This window comes from Cokeromyces recurvatus, assembly GCF_025118155.1.
Source record: "Cokeromyces recurvatus strain NRRL 2243 chromosome Unknown BX663scaffold_1, whole genome shotgun sequence".
In the NCBI taxonomy this organism is placed as follows: domain Eukaryota; kingdom Fungi; phylum Mucoromycota; class Mucoromycetes; order Mucorales; family Mucoraceae; genus Cokeromyces; species Cokeromyces recurvatus.
Window position 1 is genome coordinate 108,636 of NW_026251387.1, and position 17,917 is coordinate 126,552.

The window sequence follows — 17,917 nt, forward strand, 5'->3', positions numbered from 1 at the left end:
TTGTTCTAGAAACAATACGTATAGTTGAGTCAAATATTCTTAAAGATGTAATATTATGAGTACATGTTTATGTTGCACCAATTACTATATTAAAATCCCCAACTTTGATTGTTTCTATTAATACACAATAAACTAAAATGCATAACAAAGCAGATTGATGGCCTAAATAGCCTCAGAAATAGACTGTTTATTGATGAAACAATCTATTTGATATGATTAGACTACTCTACATGAATATAATCCTAAATCTTGTAAAGTATTTTAGATGGACTCTACATGTATGTAGCAAATCCTAAAGAAAAAGATTTTTTTTTTTTTTTGAGGAAAGTGAAGGTAATACTATGTTATAGCCTTACGTTTACCAATAAAAAACGCCACCTGAGAAGCTTGTTATAGGGCTTTTAAAATAAATTCCCCTTTTCTTTTTTTTTACATGTAGTACTTTGTGATTGCTACAAAATTTTCTAGTTTAATAAACTACAAACTAATATAGTCTCCAATTCAAATAAAGCGTCTTCTTATAATAAATAAAAATAACTATTCTATTCAATTTTTATTCTTAATCTAAACTTTATTTACTTGTATATGGTAAGTTAGTTTTATAATTACTTTGTACACACTACACGTAATTAAACATTTTCTATACTTAATATGGCCATATTATATAGAATATATACATGTTTATATAAAAATATAAAGATTTTTTTTTATTTCATTTGAATTAAATAAAATACGTAAAATACTGTATTTATTGTTATTGTACAAAAGGGGAAAAAAAAAAGAGAATAACATATACTATATACCTATATGTATAACATATTGTTTATATTTGATCATGACTATGTCGATCTAAGCGTTGCAGCCAGTCTTCTGGTATTGTGGGAATGACACTTCTTTCTCGTGCATTTTTCTCTCTTTCTGCCTTTATTTTTTGCTTTAATTCATAATATATAGTGTCTGATAAACTCTTATTATTCTGATCTTGCAAGGTATCCTGTGTTATATTCACCTTATCATGACAACTGCTACTATTCCAACCTGAATGAACCATGTTAGTTGTTGTTGGCAAAGAAAATGGTAACATGTATTTTGAATCTCGTTTTTCAACAGTCCATTCTCTTCCTACATCATCTTCACTATTATTACTATTATTTATAGTCAAACATACATCATCTTCAGAGTGATCGGCTCTATTACTACTAGAGTAGTCCATATTCTGTATTGGCATGTGTGATACCGTATTATTATTATTATTATTATGCTGCTGTTGTTGTGATATACTATACATCAAAAGACTACCTAAACTAGAGACACTACTGGGTCGACTGCTGTTATTGTTACTTGTAGAAATAGAATTCTTTTCCTCTTGCTTTTCAAGTTGTATGCTTTTTAGTGTATCCTCTGCTATTTGCATTGTATATTTTTCAATTTCTTCTGGTATCCTTGACTCTGAGACCTCATATCTATAATTTAAAATGAGACGTTTTACTTGCATAGGATTCAATAAATCAAATGATTTGATAGTGCTGATAAAATCAATCAACTCTGCAAGTTGAGAAACACATTGTAATAATTGAACTAACTGAATAACGGGTTTAAAATATGCATTTAATGATAATGGAAGTTGATGCTCTCGAATCCATTCCTCAATTATAGTTAAATTCATACGTATCTGTAAAGCCCTTGAACGACAAAGATATTTTCTATTAGATAGGATAATATTAAATAGTTCACAGGAGAGAAAATGAAAGAGCTGAGCAATTGCTTGAATGACAATGACAGGCTGAACGTCATACGATTGTAGGACATAAAGGGTAGATGTGAGAAGAGAGGTCACTGATTGAGGTGATAAACTGGTTCGATAGAGTGGTGGTTGCAAGGATGAGTAGTCTATTGAACTTGGTGTGCTACAGTTAAAGGATTTTCGATGATGTGTTGAAGATATCGATGAAAGTCGATTTCGTCTAAAGAACCGATGCCAATCATCAGCAAATTCAACAACGTCAAGTCCATCAATTTGTTCAAACTCAAGCATAGATGGTTCAAGGATACAGTCTATTCTCCTTTCAGAATCAATAATAAGTAATGTGTATGCTTCAGATATAAGTTCCGAAATCTCTAGTTGATATTCTGCTGTAGCAACAACTAAAACCACATCTTTCTTTAAATAAAATAATAATTGTGACAAATTAGCAATCCAAAAGGCTAAAATGTGAATATCACTTCTATTTGACTTTGATAATCATATACATTTGTACATGTATATAAAGTTAATAACAAAAAAAATTTTTTTTAAAAAAAAAAAGAAAAGTAAAAATGGAGGGGAGGAAAAGACTCAAAGTTACCTTCACTATGTACTTGATTCTTTCGATTGCTTTTGATAATAATTGATATACAAGTTCTCTATTTGTATAATAATGAGCATACCTTGCACATAAAAAAATAATATTTGCAGGCACATAAATTTCTGATCTGGCGTTTAAAGGTAATTCAAGATGAGAAATAGAAACATTTAAAATATGATCAATATCCTTTTCAGCAAAGACAAACATTTGATCTGGTAAACATTCATCCCAGTTAAACTTATGAACTGATCTAAAGCTAGCTTGATACTCATTAAGCTCTTCTTGTTCTTTCTCCTTTTCTCCTTCTACTTGTTGTTGATTGCTACTATCTGTAATCATTTTCAAATCATCTACTAAGAGTATATTTGATTTTATTCTATTTAATTTTCTTTCCTTCATCTTATGAGTCGACTTGTCATACAATATAGACACAATTTTTTCATTTTCTGTATCTACAAGGTCATAAATTGTTCTACCACTCAACGATTTTGTTTCTGAGGAGGCACTATAATCTAATAAAACTTGTACAATCTGGTTATGACCATTTGTAGTAGCCCACATAAGCGCTGTCCAGCCAACTAAAACCATACATATATATATATGTATGTATGTATAGTATGTATAGTGTGTATAGTATGTAGGTGAATTTTTACATTATGCATGCAAAACTATGCTATACAGATTATCACTTACTTTTATCTTGTACATCTAACTTGGCTCCCATCTCTAATAAATATTTTACGACTTCAAGCTTACCAAAACAACTTGCATATATAAGTGGTGTAGAGCCATCATCATCTGATACATCCAAATTCAAATATGGACTTAGTCTTTCATCCATGATAATCTGCTTTATCATTTGTATATCACCATGAGAAGCGGAACGAGACAGTATTTCACATAATTTTTCTTTCTTTTTATCGTCTTCATGCATACTGAAAAAATCATTCAATTGATAATGATAATAAAAGGTGGATTGCTCTTCATTATCGTCTTGTTGAGAAGTAGTAGTCATAGATGATAAAACGGTTGAATTAGAGAATAAAGAACTAGAAGAAGACCATGATGATGTAGTACTTTGCGTATTTTTTCTTCCTCTACCGTTATCATCACTTGTATCTTCATCTATACTTAATCCGTCTAGGCTTAATGTTGATATTGAGTAATACATTTTGTTGTTGTTGTTGTTGTTGTAGTTAATTAATATTGAACACACACACACAGAAAAATATTAAAAAAAGAAGAATAAAAAGTCAATTATACATGAATATTTGTATATAAAGTAATTCAAATGCGTATAATATTTTTATTTTTGATTTACATTGTACCAAAGCAAAAATAAAGGGGGGGAAGAGAGAGAGAGAGTAAATAAAATAATAAGGAGAAAATGGTAAAAATAAGGGAGAAATTTCAGGAGTAGGCTATGTCATTTATGATGAGTGAAGAATACATATAACATTAAATAGCTCGATTTATAATAAATATAATGTTATATATTGGACTGTTAATCCTAAATAAAGGATTACTATAATTTGCTTTTATCATCTATTTACTTACAATAGCCTCCATTATTAAGCATAAATCCTAATTGTATTATACTCGGAAAAAAAAAAAAAAAAAAAAAAAAAAAGAAAAGAAAAAGAAAAAGGAAAGCGGTATTTAAAAGGCGGAAGTGGCATTGTTGAGAAAGACTAAAAATATATACAGATATCGATATATAAATAAAGGACGTAGAGGCATACAATATATAAAATAGAAAAAAAAAAAAGAAGATTCTTTCTAGTTATCTAAACTTTGTTTATAATTTATAGTAACCTTTAACTTTCTATTTCAATAGGAGCTATTAAGGAAACACTTGCATGCATTACCCCAAATACTATTTGTGACAATAAAACAATAAAAAGAAAGCCTAATCTCAAACAAGATGAAATCTGACACAGTTTTTTATTATTATTATTATTATAGAATTATCTTCTGATTTTTTCTTTTTCCTTTTCCCGCCATTTTCTATTGTTAAAATGAATATTATTATTTTTTTCCCTGAAGTTTATCGACTTGGTTTTTTCTTTTAAAATTTACTCTCTCTCTTTCTAAAAAAAAAAAAAGAAAAAGAAAAAAAAAGGAGGAGAAAGTATACGTGTTCAAAAAAAAAAAAAAAAGAATGATACCGCGTTCATTATATAGGTTAGTGACACTCAGTCGTCCAACAAATGTCTTACGCTCGCCTAATGTATTATCAGGTTCAGTATTGTATCAAAATCTAGTTAAAAAGGGAAGTCATGCTAGAATAAGCAGCTTTTTCTCAACAGCATGTCTACAGCAACAAGCTAAAAAAGGGATCTTATATAAACAAAGTGCTCAACTTGTCACTTCTTTCACTTCTAGTAATGGTTTAAAGAAGAAATTTATGTCTACCATAACTGCTGCTGCTGCTCGTAATAATATTGTCAAAACATCTTCAACTACCACCAAGTCCGTTATTACACATACAAAGCCTATTGTTGCTTATTGGCTCTATTTTAATGCTAGTTTAGTATTCACAATTGTTGTGGTGGGTGGTTTGACTCGATTAACTGAATCTGGGTTATCTATTGTTGAATGGAATGTTATCTCTGGTATGAAGCCTCCGAGATCTGAAGAAGAATGGAGAGAAGAATTTGAAAAGTACAAACAATATCCTGAATATAAATTGTAAATACCTTTATTATTTGCTTACCCCTCCCCCCCTCTCCCTCCCCGTTTTTTTTTTTTTTTTTTTTTTCGTACCATAAAAGGGAGGAGAAGAAGAAGGAGGAGGATTGCTTTAGAATTAGACTAATATAACAATTATATAGATTGAATCGTCATATGGAACTAAAAGATTTTAAAGGTATTTTTTATTGGGAATGGGGACATAGAATGATTGGACGTTTTATTGGGATGACTTTAATTTTACCTGCTATTTATTTCGCTCGACGTGGATACATGACAAAGAGAGTTCAAAAGCAAGTATTATTCATTGCTAGTGTAATGGGCTTCCAAGGTTTCATGGGTTGGTTTATGGTAAAATCTGGTTTGAGTGAAGCCTTAATGAAGGAGCCTGGTGCAGTTCCACGTGTGAGTCAATATCGTCTCACTGCTCATCTCTGTACAGCCCTCATTATTTATGCAAGTGCCATCTTTTCAGCTGCTGATATTCTTCGTGCTAATAAAATCGCAAATGGAACCTACCCTAAAGGAGTCGCTGAGATGCTTAATAACCCTATCTTGAAACCCTTCCGTAAATATACAAATCTATTAGGTGGCCTCATCTTCATTACTGCTCTTTCAGGTGGTCTCGTTGCTGGTCTTGATGCTGGTTTAATCTATACAGAGTACCCTAAAATGGGTGAAGGTTATATCCCCCCTCTAAATGAACTCTGGAGCGATCATTATACAAAGGAAACCGACCACGGTAAATGGCGTAACTTGCTCGAAAACCCTGTTACTGCTCAATTTGATCATCGAACCTTGGCTGAATTTACCGCTCTGACAACAACTGCCCTTTGGGCCTATTCTCGTCGTTTACCTTTACCGAAGAATGCTCGATATGCTGTTAATACAATGATGCTTGCTGCTGCTACTCAAGTTACTTTAGGTATCTGTACACTTATCTATATGGTCCCCATTAGCTTAGCTGCTATTCATCAGGCAGGTGCATTAGCCTTTTTAACTTCCAATTTCTGGTTAATTCATGCATTACGAAAAGTTCCTTTATAGTTAATACACACATCCTATCCTTACATATAAAGTGATTTTGTTTGTCTAATATAATGAAATAATAAAATAATAATAATAATAATAAAAATAATGATAAAAAAAATAAAAAAAATACATATATCTAATATATGAAAAAATATGAAGACATCCAATTTATTATATAACATAAATTAAAATGACTTGATTAAATCATATTGATAATGATGATGAAACTTCTTAATCAAAGAGACCGAAGCCCATATCTTCATCTTCTTCCTCTTCTTCTTCAGCAGGAGCAGCTTCAGCGGCAGGAGCATCAGTGGCAGCAGCGGCAGCAGGAGCAGCAACAGCGAAGGCTTCAGGGTTAGCAATGAATTCCTTGATTTGTTCAGAACCAGGGAAAGTGTAGTCGGAAGCGACAGAGACAGCCAACAAGTTCTTGTAACCGTTGATAACGGAGTGAGGAACGGAGGCCAAGGTAGGATAACCGACAGCAAGAGAGATGGAAGCGACTTCACGGATAGCAGCCATGAGGTTACCAACCAATTGGGATTCCTCAACATCAAGAACTTCGGGAGAGAAGAGAGATCCAGCATCATAGACTTGAACAACGGACATACCATAGGTGAAGGGAGAGATGTTCAACATGTTCAAGAGGACAGCTTCGGAAGGACCGACCTTAGTACCCTCGTAAACGAGCTTAACGTCAGAGACGATTTCAATGGTACCACGAGCAATCTTGGTAGGGATACCGAGAGCTTGGAAGAAGGAGGTCTTACCGGGTTCCATACCAGTGTTACCAGCAGGGACAACGACATCGACAGGAGCAATAGCACCAGCACGAGCGGGAGCAGCAACACGGTTAGAGACGATCTTTTCACGAACATCCTTAAGATCATCATTGGTGAAAACGAAACCAATGTTACCCTTAACGAAGTTAAGAAGCTTTTCGAGTTCGGGGCGTTCGTTGATCATACCCTTCAAAGCACGACGAACCATGGTGTTCTTACCCATGAGAACGACAGCTTCGCCACGAAGAGAGTGACGAATTTGGTGCATTTGGTTGGAGCTGACATTGTCAACATTGACAATGAAGATGGATTGGTAGTTAGTCAAATAGTCATTGAGCTTTTGGAAGTAAATGGCCTTGGATTCTCTCTTCGACATGTTGTATAATTAACTGTTCGAGGAAACTTTTTAAAGAAACTATTAAATACATAATTGATTAGTCATATGTCCGTTTATAGATGGATGACTGGATGGATGCTTTATCATCTTATTTTACCTTTGGCAGTTAAAGAAAGATTATTTTTGAACATACCTTCCCCCTTATTATGTCTATTCCACTTGCTTTACTGCTGCTGTCCTTGGTAGTGAAAAGATGATAATAATGTCCGGTCCGGATTTTTTTTTTTTCTAGCTCTAGACAATCAAACAAAATTTCGGAACTTCTGAGGACATGCCATATTAATAATAAGGTGCATCAATTTAAATCTTTGATTTTTTGAAACAAAAAAGGGTTATTTTGAGTTCAACTTGGTATACTATAAATCTATTTTATGCCTCATATGTTAAGGCACAATTAACTACTTTTCCCGAATAAAAAAATTATCAAAGCTCTCTAATTTATTATTTATTTTATCAAAATGGGCTATATTAACGTCTATACAAGTAAAATTTACTCTAACATAATAATTAAGTATACAATAGTTTACATTCTATTATGAATTATAAATGCATATAATAGACTGCTTTATTTCAAGTTAATAGCTCTCAAATAGTAATCATCTATTTCTATTAGCTCAAGGATATAGCGTAATCACAACACATATGTTTGCATTGATAACCATCTTGAAACCGAAAAACTCTGTATATCCTTTCATGCTAGTTAATAAACACCTTATTGATAAGAGTCTTTAACTACTGTATAAGTATATGTATATCTGGATTGATAGGTTTAAGTTTGAGCTATCCTCTTAGTAGCTATATTCGTTAAATCAATTAGCCTACTTAATATATCCCTTAAGTAAGGTACGAACATAAATACATGAACATCAAAGTGTAGACATTCATTTTTTTTTAATCATTTTGGGTAAAAAAAATGAAGATAATATTATGATAGTATACATATGTTTTTACATTTGTCAGAATGATATTTGTACAATATAGTTCAGATATGTGTATATATTTAACAAACTACAGGCTTCTGTTTTTTAATGTATAGAGAATAAGCTTTGGAAGGATTTTTGTCATCTAACTGTCAATAAGTACCATATTAAGCTCTTTCTAAAGAATGTGTACTAAGAATACTTGATTTTTGATCTATACTTACTGAACCTACATTTAATACTTCAAATTTTGCTGGCACTGACATCTTTGATGTATGCCCACAACATACAACTAATTATTTGTATTTCTTCGCATATATCAAATAAGCAAGTCACATTTTTTTCATTAGGCTAATGATTTAGTCAACGCGTTTATTTTTATTTTATTTTTTTATTTTTTTTTTTAATGATCTAATTTAATTGTAATGATGTTTTCGTATTCATCGTACAACTCATTTATAATTTATAATAATCTGCTAGTATTGTTTGCCATTTTGGTAATCAATCATTTTGCAACAGTATTTGATATTCGAATTGTATCTTACTTGTTGAACACTCGTGTTGCCATTATATTAGGTAATGCTTAAGTTTATATTTATTAAAATCTCTACTAATTTAACACTTTATATATAGAATGCTTCTTAACAACTCTTTGTAGCTATAATATATATAAAGTAACAAAACATATAATCAATCCTTTCTTTTCAAAGTTAAACGTTCCATTCAAGCTTTACACACATCGTAAGTTATATATTTTAGGCTCAATTTCAACCAATATTTATTTATTATATATACTTTAGAAAGTGGTCCTCTTTTAAATAGACTTGAACTTGTATTTAAATGTCTAATGGATGGTAATGATTTTTATATATATTGAACATCTTTTTTTTTAACTATTTTTAATCATGTATTTTTTTTTAGAATGGAAATCTTTGAAAAAACCGACAACTATTCAAAACCCTATTACTACAGAAGTGAATAACAATAAGACTGAAGATAAGAAGTTTATTGAATTATTTACATACAAAACAAAGCCAACTACATCGTTGAATAATAGATTATACAATCAACCAAAATCGACCCTTTTGACGAATAACCCAGTTACGACTACTACTAGTAACCCATTTAATACAAAAGGCTTCAATTTGAATGAGATGCAAATCAATCAAACTGGTTTAAATCAATTACTTCAACAAAAGCAAAATATGATGTCTTCTACTGTTACTAATTCAACTACTGGTGTAATGAATGCTTCTAATCTTTATAGTAGAACTTCAGCATCAACCAAAAAGCCTTCTGAAACACCCAAGCTTCAATATGTACCTTGTATTCGACCACCACTTAAACCTACTACTCATCGTGAACGTTTATTATGGTTTTTATCACCTACGCCTGAAGTAGTTGAAGATTTCAAAATCGAACAAGTAAGTAATACCAGACCAGTAATACGTTATTTACACATGCTTATATATGTATCTATAATATAGATGCTGGATATTCAAAAATATTGGACTAAATTTAATGATCATGCGTCACGCATTTATTATGATAAGATGACCGATGTAAATATTATATACGCCTATATGTATCTATATCATTTGTTTACCTTTTCATATATCTATATATAGATTTTATTAAGCAAGATTTTGCGACCTTTATCTAAATCAATCGAAATTTATAGTCATCTTCTTTCACCCGAAGGTGAAGGTGAAAAACGTTTAGCAAATTGTCCTGCAAAAGCAATTGCGCTTTCCTTAGTTCTTCCTAATGCTGTAAGTATATTAAAAAAAATAGGATTAGCATTTTAATTGTTAACTTTAAATTCTTTAGAATGATTCTGAATTTAGTTTATATGAAATTGAAAATTTTATTAGCTTAGAAGGGTATTTGAATCTAGATGGTAGACTCTATATTATTGAACGTGTTAAAGGTAAAAGAAATATGTAGATACATACATGTATATATAGTATACATATTGAATCCAATTAACTTGTTATTTAGAACTTGCAAAGAACAATCGAATGGCTGCTTATAGATTTACGCCTAAATATCCTGGAATGCCTACAGATGCAGACATTATTATGCATGTTTTTAAGTATTATTTGAGTATTAGAGAGCCTTATGCTATTCCCCCACTTCTTCGCGTAAGTTTTATTTTTTTAATGTTTTATTGACAGAATGTTTGTTTATTTATTTATTTTTTTTTGATAAACAGCCTGAAGGTGATTTATTTAAATTCCTTTTGATTTACATTAAAATTACACCAGAGTAAGTTTATTTACGTCAAAAAGAACAATGTTTTTAATTTTTTTTTATTATTATTTAGACTTAATCATTGGAAATTATTTGATGAAAATTAAATACTCTTATTAGAATCAAAGTGAATACTTTTTTTACTTTTTAAAATAAATAAACTTGTTTATGCGCTTTATTTAAAAACTCAAGCATCCCCGCTTATTTTTTTTTTTTCCTCTTTCAGACTTTTCTTTATAAATATTTATTTATTTATTTATTTATTTTTTAAAAAAAAAAATGAATAGATGCAAATATAGCAATCGACTTTTATTCTTTCAGAAAAAACAGTTTCATTCTTATTCAATCCAATCTAATCCTCGTAGATCACTGTCTGTAAAGAACATTCAACGTTGGGGTAATTATGAGAGGCTCGTACCAGCTTCATTAGCCAAGATCAATGTACGTGACATGCCTCATCGATCTGTACCAGAACATATTATGCGACCACCTTATGCAGAGCATGGTACCACCTCTAGTTGGGCGCCCAAGATTGTGATCCAGAAAGATGAAGAATATAGACTGGGAATGAGAAGAGCAGGACAATTAGCTAAACGAATTCTATCCATGAGCTCTAGTCTATGTCAACCAGGTATAACAACCAATGAAATTGATAGAGCAGTGCATCAAGCCATTATCGAACAAGATGCATATCCTTCACCCTTGAATTATAATGGATTTCCAAAAAGTGTTTGTACTTCGATTAATAATATTATAGCTCATGGAATACCCGATGATAGACCATTAAAAGATGGTGATATCATCAATGTAGATGTAACTGTAAAGTATATACATAGAGTTGCCATATTAAGGTTTTACATACATACATACAAATAGGTTTATTTAAATGGTTATCATGGTGACACATCAGCAACTTTTTTAGTAGGAAACGTAGATGAAAAGGGTAAAGCACTAGTAGAATGTACGAAAGAATGTTTAGACAAAGCTATCTCTATTTGTGGACCTAATGTACCCTATAAAGAGATTGGTCGAGTTATTTGGTATAATGTGATATGTGTGTGTGTGTTTGTTTGTTTGTTAATCTATATTCCCCTCCCCCTTTTTTTTTTTGTATATGATAGTGAACATGCAACAAAGTTTGGATATTCTGTATCTGATGAATTATCAGGACATGGTATTGGAAGCGAATTTCATTGTTTACCATTGATTTATCACCATCGTAACTATAATAGAAATATACATATAAACGCATTTTACAATGGATAAACTTAACTAATCGTGTCTTGTAGTAAATGAAGAAGAAGGTGTCATGGAATCGGGTACCACGTTTACTATTGTAAGTGTATGTTCCTATACATAACATGTTCATCTATTTATATCCATCTATCTATCTTTCAATAGGAACCTATTCTTTGCCAAGGGTCAGCGATAGGAATCATGTGGCCAGATCAGTGGACAATCTCTACAGTTGATGGCAGTAGAAGTGCACAGTTTGAACATACGGTAATATCATAGCAATAATAAAAAAAAAAAGTTAATTGTATAATTAATATTGCATGTATATAAATACATATAAATATTTTTTTTTTTTTTTTTGATTCTAGCTTTATATTCATGACGATGGTGTAGAGATACTTACAGACTAATATCATTTTCAAAAAGAAAAAAAAAATCTGTGATAACAGGATTTATTATGTAATGTCCAGTATTTTTTTTTTTTTTTTTTTCCTGAGAAATAATAATTATCATTAAAAAGTGTATTTATTTTATTTTACTTTATTTTACTTTATTTTTATCTTCTACAAGAAAAAAAAAGAAAAAAAGAAAATGAAACTTATTGTAGCTATTATATTCGGAATTCTTGTTAACCTGATTAATGCGGGTTATTTACCTGAATTCCTTATTCAAAATGATAATGAATTAGCCACTTACATGGGGGATTCAACCAAGTTAATTAAAAATTGTGGTGATGCTAATGACATTTTGACGTAATAATAGACCCAAACAAACAAAACAAACAAACAAACAAATATTTATTAATTACTTTTTTTTTTTTAATAATGATCAGTATTGATTATATATCATTAAATCCTGACCCTCCTGTTAAAGGAAAAGACCTTGTAATTGATTTTAAAGGCTATTTATCTGAGACTGTCCCAAATGGAACTGTCGTCGAGATAATTGTCAAATTTGGAGTAGTAAAGTTACTACAAAAGAAGTTTGATTTCTGTGATAAAATTCAAGAAGTTGGTGAAAAATGCCCTATACCTCAAGGTGAACTATTATTTAATAAGGTTGTTAGTTTACCAAAGGAAATTCGTAAGTACAAAAATTATATTATTGAACTAAAACCATAGAAATAGACTAATCATTTGTTTTAATACATACTAAAATTCACCAATAGCTCCTGTAAGTATTTTATATATAAATATATATATTTGTGTATACACTCATATTTGTTACTAATGTATGTTTATATATAATAGGGAAAATACACTGTACATGCAGAAATATTTACACCTAAAAAGAAGCGTGTTACTTGTCTTATTGGTCAAACTACTTTCCCGCGTACATTATTATAAGTGTGTATATGTATAAATATTTGTATATACACATATATATTTTATTTCGAGTTAAATGGAAATGGGAATTAGAAAGGATATGATATCTCCCTTCTTAGTGAATAAATGCTTCCTTGGCTCTTTTTTTGTATCTTTCAATAATTTCTAACAATGATTGTTGATATTTACGCTTCATCTTATTTACTTCTTCTTGATATTCATTTAATATTTTATTTTTCAATTCAATATCTACCATAAAAAAAAAATCATTAATATGATGGTCATGTCATTCATTATTCATTGTGTGTTACCTTTAATGAGTGAAGTATTCGATTCTTCATTCATCTTACGTAATTCTATTTCATACATAGGGAACATGGACTAAAACAAAAAATAAAATAAAATAAAAAAAATGAATTTCATAATCGAAAATTATGGATTATTAAAGTAATACCTCCTCAATATATATTTTCAATTCATCATCTAATTCCTCAGAGCCAGAACTAATACTCATATCTTCTACTTCTTCATCTTGAATAGTAGCAGTAGTAGTAGCAGTAGTAGTAGCAGTAGTAGCAGTAGTAGCAGCAGCAGCAGCAGTAGTAGTAGTAGTATTAGCAGTAGTAGTCGTAGTAGTAGTCGTAGTAGGAATAGTCTTGAGATTAGCGAAATGATATGATTGAGGTAATTGTGTTGTGGATCTGAATTGGTATTGTGAGGTGATATGCTGACTGTCTAATGATAGCCACAAGCTGACATTATCTGCCACTAGACTTGCTAATTCTTTATGATCCATTTTATTATGTTTTGGCCAATTATTTATGTTTTCAATACGAAGTAACTGTTTAAATTCTTCTTTTTTACTTGCTTCTTTAAACGATATTGAGTCTTTGATGAAATAGTCAAAGGCTCTAGCTTCTATTGAGCCTAAGCTAACAAGCCATGCAATAGGTAGATAGTCTTCTTGTTCTATACCATCTGTCTTTTTGGCCCCTTTGATCTGTTTAAATACATTATCGTCTCGACTAATGCGTACATCCATACATATCAGGAGATGAACAGAGGCTTCTATATTCTGAATGATAGACGTGTGGGGATCAGAGGTTCGCTTTGTTTTCACAAAGATACCATAGTTACCCTCCCATGAATCTAAAACTTGACTAAAACGGGCACAGGCCAAGTTGAGTTCGTCTTCAATCCAAGAAATAAGCATTGTTTCATCATCCATATTATAGGTCGCAATTGCAATTGAAAGATCTTGATCAGCGAGTTTATCAAGCATGGCCTTTAAGAAAGTGAGTTTGCCTGAGTGTGTCCAGCCGTGTTTGAGAGAGGTATCAGACATGTTTGAAGGAAAGTTGAGTTCACTAATTGACTTGTTAAAGTTGATGTGAAAGAACATATCAGATTGTCCAGAAGCAATTTGTCCAATTTTATCAGATTCTGTTTGTTGTTCTGGGGTAGTAAAGATAGGAATCATTTGTTCAGGATAAGCGTATATTTCATTGCTTGTGTTCTTCTCCATTTCTGAAATATCTGTATCAATTAACTCGCTATCGTAAACTAAAATGTCCTTAGCAGTAGCTATCAAAGAGTTTGCTGATGCTTCTGATACCACTTCAGTAGTTGTTGCCATAGCTGTTGACGATGGTTGTGATGTAGGTAGATGAACAGCTGTAGCATTAGTTAACCAAACATTTTGTATTGGCTGAATATTCTGTATTAATGGTGATTCTAATAATCTTGATTGTTGTTCTCTTTCAGTATTTTCTCTTCTTTCTTTATATTTTGATAAATTCAACGTTAATCCAGATTCCTTTGGTATAAGATCATGTACATTCTCCTCATCATAATTTAAAATATCTAAACTGCCTATAGATAAAAAATTAATCGTATCATTTATGGTAGTCATATCACTATCAACTGATGTAGTAGCTATAACGTTCATTTCCTCCATAGCAGTGTCTTCATTATAATTAAAAATTTTAAATGATTCATGTGTAATGGGCTCAAAAAAAAATCGATCTGCATTTGGTTTATTAATAGATGTTTGTGAAAGCCGTTCTAGACGAGCTTGTTCATGAAGGAATGTTGGAAGTAATTTAGGGCTTAAATTGCTGCTAATGGGTGGTGCATTTTTCTTTTCTTCTATGATAGGTAGTACATCGCTTAATAGTGACATTTGCTAATTTCAATAAAAATAAACTTTTTATTATTTTTATAGGAAAAAAAAAAGCAAATAAATTATCCAGCAGCTTAAATTCATACATATTTATTGACCCTTTTTTTTTTTTTATCTATCAATATTTTGTCATTTCCTAAAAGTCCAATAGATCTATACATATTTTTGATATAGAATCAAAAAAGATGTAAAAAAAAAAAAAAAAAAAAAAAAAAAAAAAAAAAAAAAAAAAAAAAAAAAAAAAAAAAAAAAAAATCTGTCGTTATTCTTTTATGATAAATAATGCTTTATTCAATTAAAGAAAAATCAAATGGCTTAAATGCAGCTTTAAATTGTTCTGCATCTAACTTTTCTTCTTCTTCTGTTTGACTACATGCTTTCCAATCCTCACGTTCAGGGACACCTAATACGTTAGCAATCACCAATCTACAGATAAACATATAATCATTTAGAGTTTATAGTTATAAACACGCCTTTTATTATTATTAGTTACCTTCCAAATTGCAAATTAAATCGTTCTCTAAATTGAAGTACATGAACTAAAGATTTACCGTTAGGTAAATCTAACTTGAAATAAGGAACATCTGGATTTTGCTATTATGTAGGGTCAAGTTAATTTTTTATAATCAATTTTAAATCTAGTTTACTTACAGGTACTTGATCTAAAAAGGTTATATTTGATAAAGCTGCTTGCTCTTTAGCTATTTTTTCAAGTTGGTCAGATTTAGATTTTGGCACAGGGACTATTTGAATATGAGCATGAATAAGTCCCTTAGAAGATCCTCTTGATACTTCAAATACTACCATATCTTGATCATATTTTTCAAATAAACGACGAATCGAAGCTTTATATTTTTCCAACTCTGTAATAACTTGAGTATGTGATTCTTCAGGAATCTTGGCAAAAGTAGAATAATGATTAACTGGAATAACTAAGAGATGACCACCTCCAGGAACTTTACTATCTTTATCCTTAGATGAAACAACAGGTCCTTTTGCTAATGTTACGTAAAGTTCAGTACCAATAGATACAATAAGATGCTTCTCTAGCTTAGGATTTGATAAACAAAACCAACATTCATCCACTACAAGAGGTTAAAATTAAAGAGGATGCCTTTTTTTTTTTTTTTTTTTTTTTTGTAACTTACATTTGGGCTGTGCTGCTTGAGAATTTTTTACCATTCGTTGTGGACAAAATTTGATAAAATGACCGGGTTCATTACATATACGACATACATATCCCTCTGGTGGAATCTGCCTTTGTGGTTCATTATTACCAGCTTGTGGACAGTCTTTAAAGTAATGGCCGCCTTGATTACAGCGTTTACAAATATAATTTTCTGGTGGAGCATTTGATAATTTACTTCTCTTTGCCTCCTCTCCCCAAAAGAATGATCCACCACCTTGGCGATCCTCTTCTCTCTCCTTTCTCTTGTTGCTTTCTAAAAATAAATTTGTAAATGGACATTCTGTTGTATTTTCAGGTAAAGTTTCCAGTAATTCCTTTGAAGCCTTTGACATAGGAACTAAATTGAAAGCATAAAACCACTTTGAAAGCGAAATGAATTAATAGACGACATTAGACTATAAAGTTGCTTTTTTATTCTACAGACTTACTCTCTGTTTTTCTTTATTCAAGACATCACCTAAACCAATAAATCGAGTAGGATGTGGGGCAGATCTTTCTTCTGTCGCAGCCAACCCGCTCTTTATATTTTTATAAGGCTCACGTTCATAAAAGATGGATTGAGATGCAGCAAAATGATATCTAGGTTTTAATGCAGCGGCCAATTCTGAAATATAAATAGATGATTTATCTTCATTGATTTGAATAGGGGATAAACTACTCAATTCAGATATACTTTTAGGCCATTCATACGTCAATAGAAAATCAACACCAGCTGGTAAAGTAACAGGCATGCGAGTGAGTCGTAAGTTTTGTATATCTTTTTTCGTATACGTAGAAGATGAGGTTGCTGTTTCATCATGTTTACCGGAAATAAATGCCATCTTGAGTCCCTCTGAAGTTGTCAAAATCCCTTGTTTACCGAGATAATATAAATTGGAACAAATTTCCCCATCTGTTGCTTCAATATGCTTTTGAACAAAATCGGGCATAGGTTTATCTCCAATAATAAAATAAGTCATTATTGGAACTATATAAGTTTCATTCCTATTAGTGAGGAATCAAATATATATATGTATATATATATGTATACATATGTAAATGTTAAGAGGATATACCTTCTATTTTATTGTCAAGTAGTTCTTGGATAGAACCTTCATTTGTGTCATCATCAAAAAAATTGCCAGTGCATAAATGAACGTCAAAAGGACCATATTTCTCGTGTATTTGTTTGGTTTTTGCAAATAATTCTTTGAATTTACCATTAGTTGATCCTGTTACAAGGCTAGAAAAAAAAAGAAGGGAGAGAGAGAGAGAGGATTCAATATTTATTATTTTTTATTTTCTGTAATGATTAAAGATAGTTTACACCTTATAATTATTTGACATTCTTGCGTCTAGTTTAAAAAAAAAATATGTATTAAAAAAAAAGGAAATTTTTTGATTTTCATAAAACGCAGTACTCTATTTTTTCTTCTAACATATACGGGCTTATAAAATACATTCGCGTCACTGTATTTTTTTTTTTTTTTTTTTCAATTAAAATGTAAGAGTCTCTTATACAGGATTATAGCCTAAAAAGAGATGGTTGCAAGAATTTTTAGAGACGATTAGAAACTTTTATT

At 30.8% G+C, this 17,917-nt stretch overlaps 8 protein-coding genes across 8 annotated transcripts; 4 read left to right on the plus strand and 4 right to left on the minus strand.

The window, feature by feature from the left end:
• Nucleotides 1-680: 680 nt before the first annotated feature.
• BX663DRAFT_491031 (uncharacterized protein) lies at nt 681-3,638 on the minus strand. The gene is made up of 3 exons (XM_051525000.1): nt 3,039-3,638; nt 2,346-2,923; nt 681-2,233 (listed from the first exon to the last, which is right to left on the minus strand). The coding sequence occupies exons 1-3, from the start codon at nt 3,514-3,516 to the stop codon at nt 824-826; spliced, it is 2,466 nt and encodes an 821-aa protein (XP_051387457.1). The 5' UTR covers nt 3,517-3,638; the 3' UTR covers nt 681-823.
• A 1,114-nt stretch (nt 3,639-4,752) lies between these two features.
• On the plus strand, nt 4,753-6,083 carry BX663DRAFT_528323 (COX15/CtaA family; the record flags this gene model as incomplete). The annotated part of the gene is made up of 2 exons (XM_051530152.1): nt 4,753-5,036; nt 5,180-6,083. 2 exons carry the CDS (start codon nt 4,753-4,755, stop codon nt 6,081-6,083), a joined length of 1,188 nt encoding a protein of 395 aa, XP_051387458.1.
• A 110-nt stretch (nt 6,084-6,193) lies between these two features.
• BX663DRAFT_1510 (ribosomal protein L10-domain-containing protein) lies at nt 6,194-7,431 on the minus strand. Its single transcript, XM_051521606.1, has 2 exons — nt 7,348-7,431; nt 6,194-7,268 (listed from the first exon to the last, which is right to left on the minus strand). The coding sequence occupies exon 2, from the start codon at nt 7,227-7,229 to the stop codon at nt 6,300-6,302; it is 930 nt and encodes a 309-aa protein (XP_051387459.1). The 5' UTR covers nt 7,230-7,268; nt 7,348-7,431; the 3' UTR covers nt 6,194-6,299.
• Nucleotides 7,432-8,564: 1,133 nt separating this feature from the next.
• Nucleotides 8,565-10,609, plus strand: BX663DRAFT_491038 (uncharacterized protein). The gene is made up of 10 exons (XM_051525001.1): nt 8,565-8,746; nt 8,804-8,911; nt 8,971-9,024; nt 9,092-9,594; nt 9,658-9,732; nt 9,799-9,942; nt 10,001-10,100; nt 10,172-10,314; nt 10,386-10,438; nt 10,497-10,609. Exons 1-10 carry the CDS (start codon nt 8,596-8,598, stop codon nt 10,528-10,530), a joined length of 1,365 nt encoding a protein of 454 aa, XP_051387460.1. The 5' UTR covers nt 8,565-8,595; the 3' UTR covers nt 10,531-10,609.
• BX663DRAFT_491043 (peptidase M24, structural domain-containing protein) lies at nt 10,476-12,150 on the plus strand. The gene is made up of 7 exons (XM_051525002.1): nt 10,476-10,492; nt 10,675-11,242; nt 11,300-11,463; nt 11,545-11,642; nt 11,713-11,759; nt 11,825-11,926; nt 12,028-12,150. The coding sequence occupies exons 2-7, from the start codon at nt 10,703-10,705 to the stop codon at nt 12,067-12,069; spliced, it is 993 nt and encodes a 330-aa protein (XP_051387461.1). The 5' UTR covers nt 10,476-10,492; nt 10,675-10,702; the 3' UTR covers nt 12,070-12,150.
• Nucleotides 12,151-12,250: 100 nt separating this feature from the next.
• BX663DRAFT_425105 (ML domain-containing protein) lies at nt 12,251-13,005 on the plus strand (the record flags this gene model as incomplete). The annotated part of the gene is made up of 4 exons (XM_051522471.1): nt 12,251-12,411; nt 12,492-12,742; nt 12,828-12,832; nt 12,910-13,005. 4 exons carry the CDS (start codon nt 12,251-12,253, stop codon nt 13,003-13,005), a joined length of 513 nt encoding a protein of 170 aa, XP_051387462.1.
• Nucleotides 13,006-13,099: 94 nt separating this feature from the next.
• BX663DRAFT_547204 (uncharacterized protein) lies at nt 13,100-15,166 on the minus strand (the record flags this gene model as incomplete). Its single annotated transcript, XM_051530996.1, has 3 exons — nt 13,100-13,233; nt 13,296-13,365; nt 13,439-15,166. The coding sequence occupies 3 exons, from the start codon at nt 15,164-15,166 to the stop codon at nt 13,100-13,102; spliced, it is 1,932 nt and encodes a 643-aa protein (XP_051387463.1).
• A 287-nt stretch (nt 15,167-15,453) lies between these two features.
• Nucleotides 15,454-17,086, minus strand: BX663DRAFT_528327 (CwfJ C-terminus 1-domain-containing protein-like protein; the record flags this gene model as incomplete). The annotated part of the gene is made up of 5 exons (XM_051530153.1): nt 15,454-15,592; nt 15,660-15,760; nt 15,818-16,251; nt 16,315-16,714; nt 16,784-17,086. The coding sequence occupies 5 exons, from the start codon at nt 17,084-17,086 to the stop codon at nt 15,454-15,456; spliced, it is 1,377 nt and encodes a 458-aa protein (XP_051387464.1).
• Between the last annotated feature and the right edge of the window lie 831 nt (nt 17,087-17,917).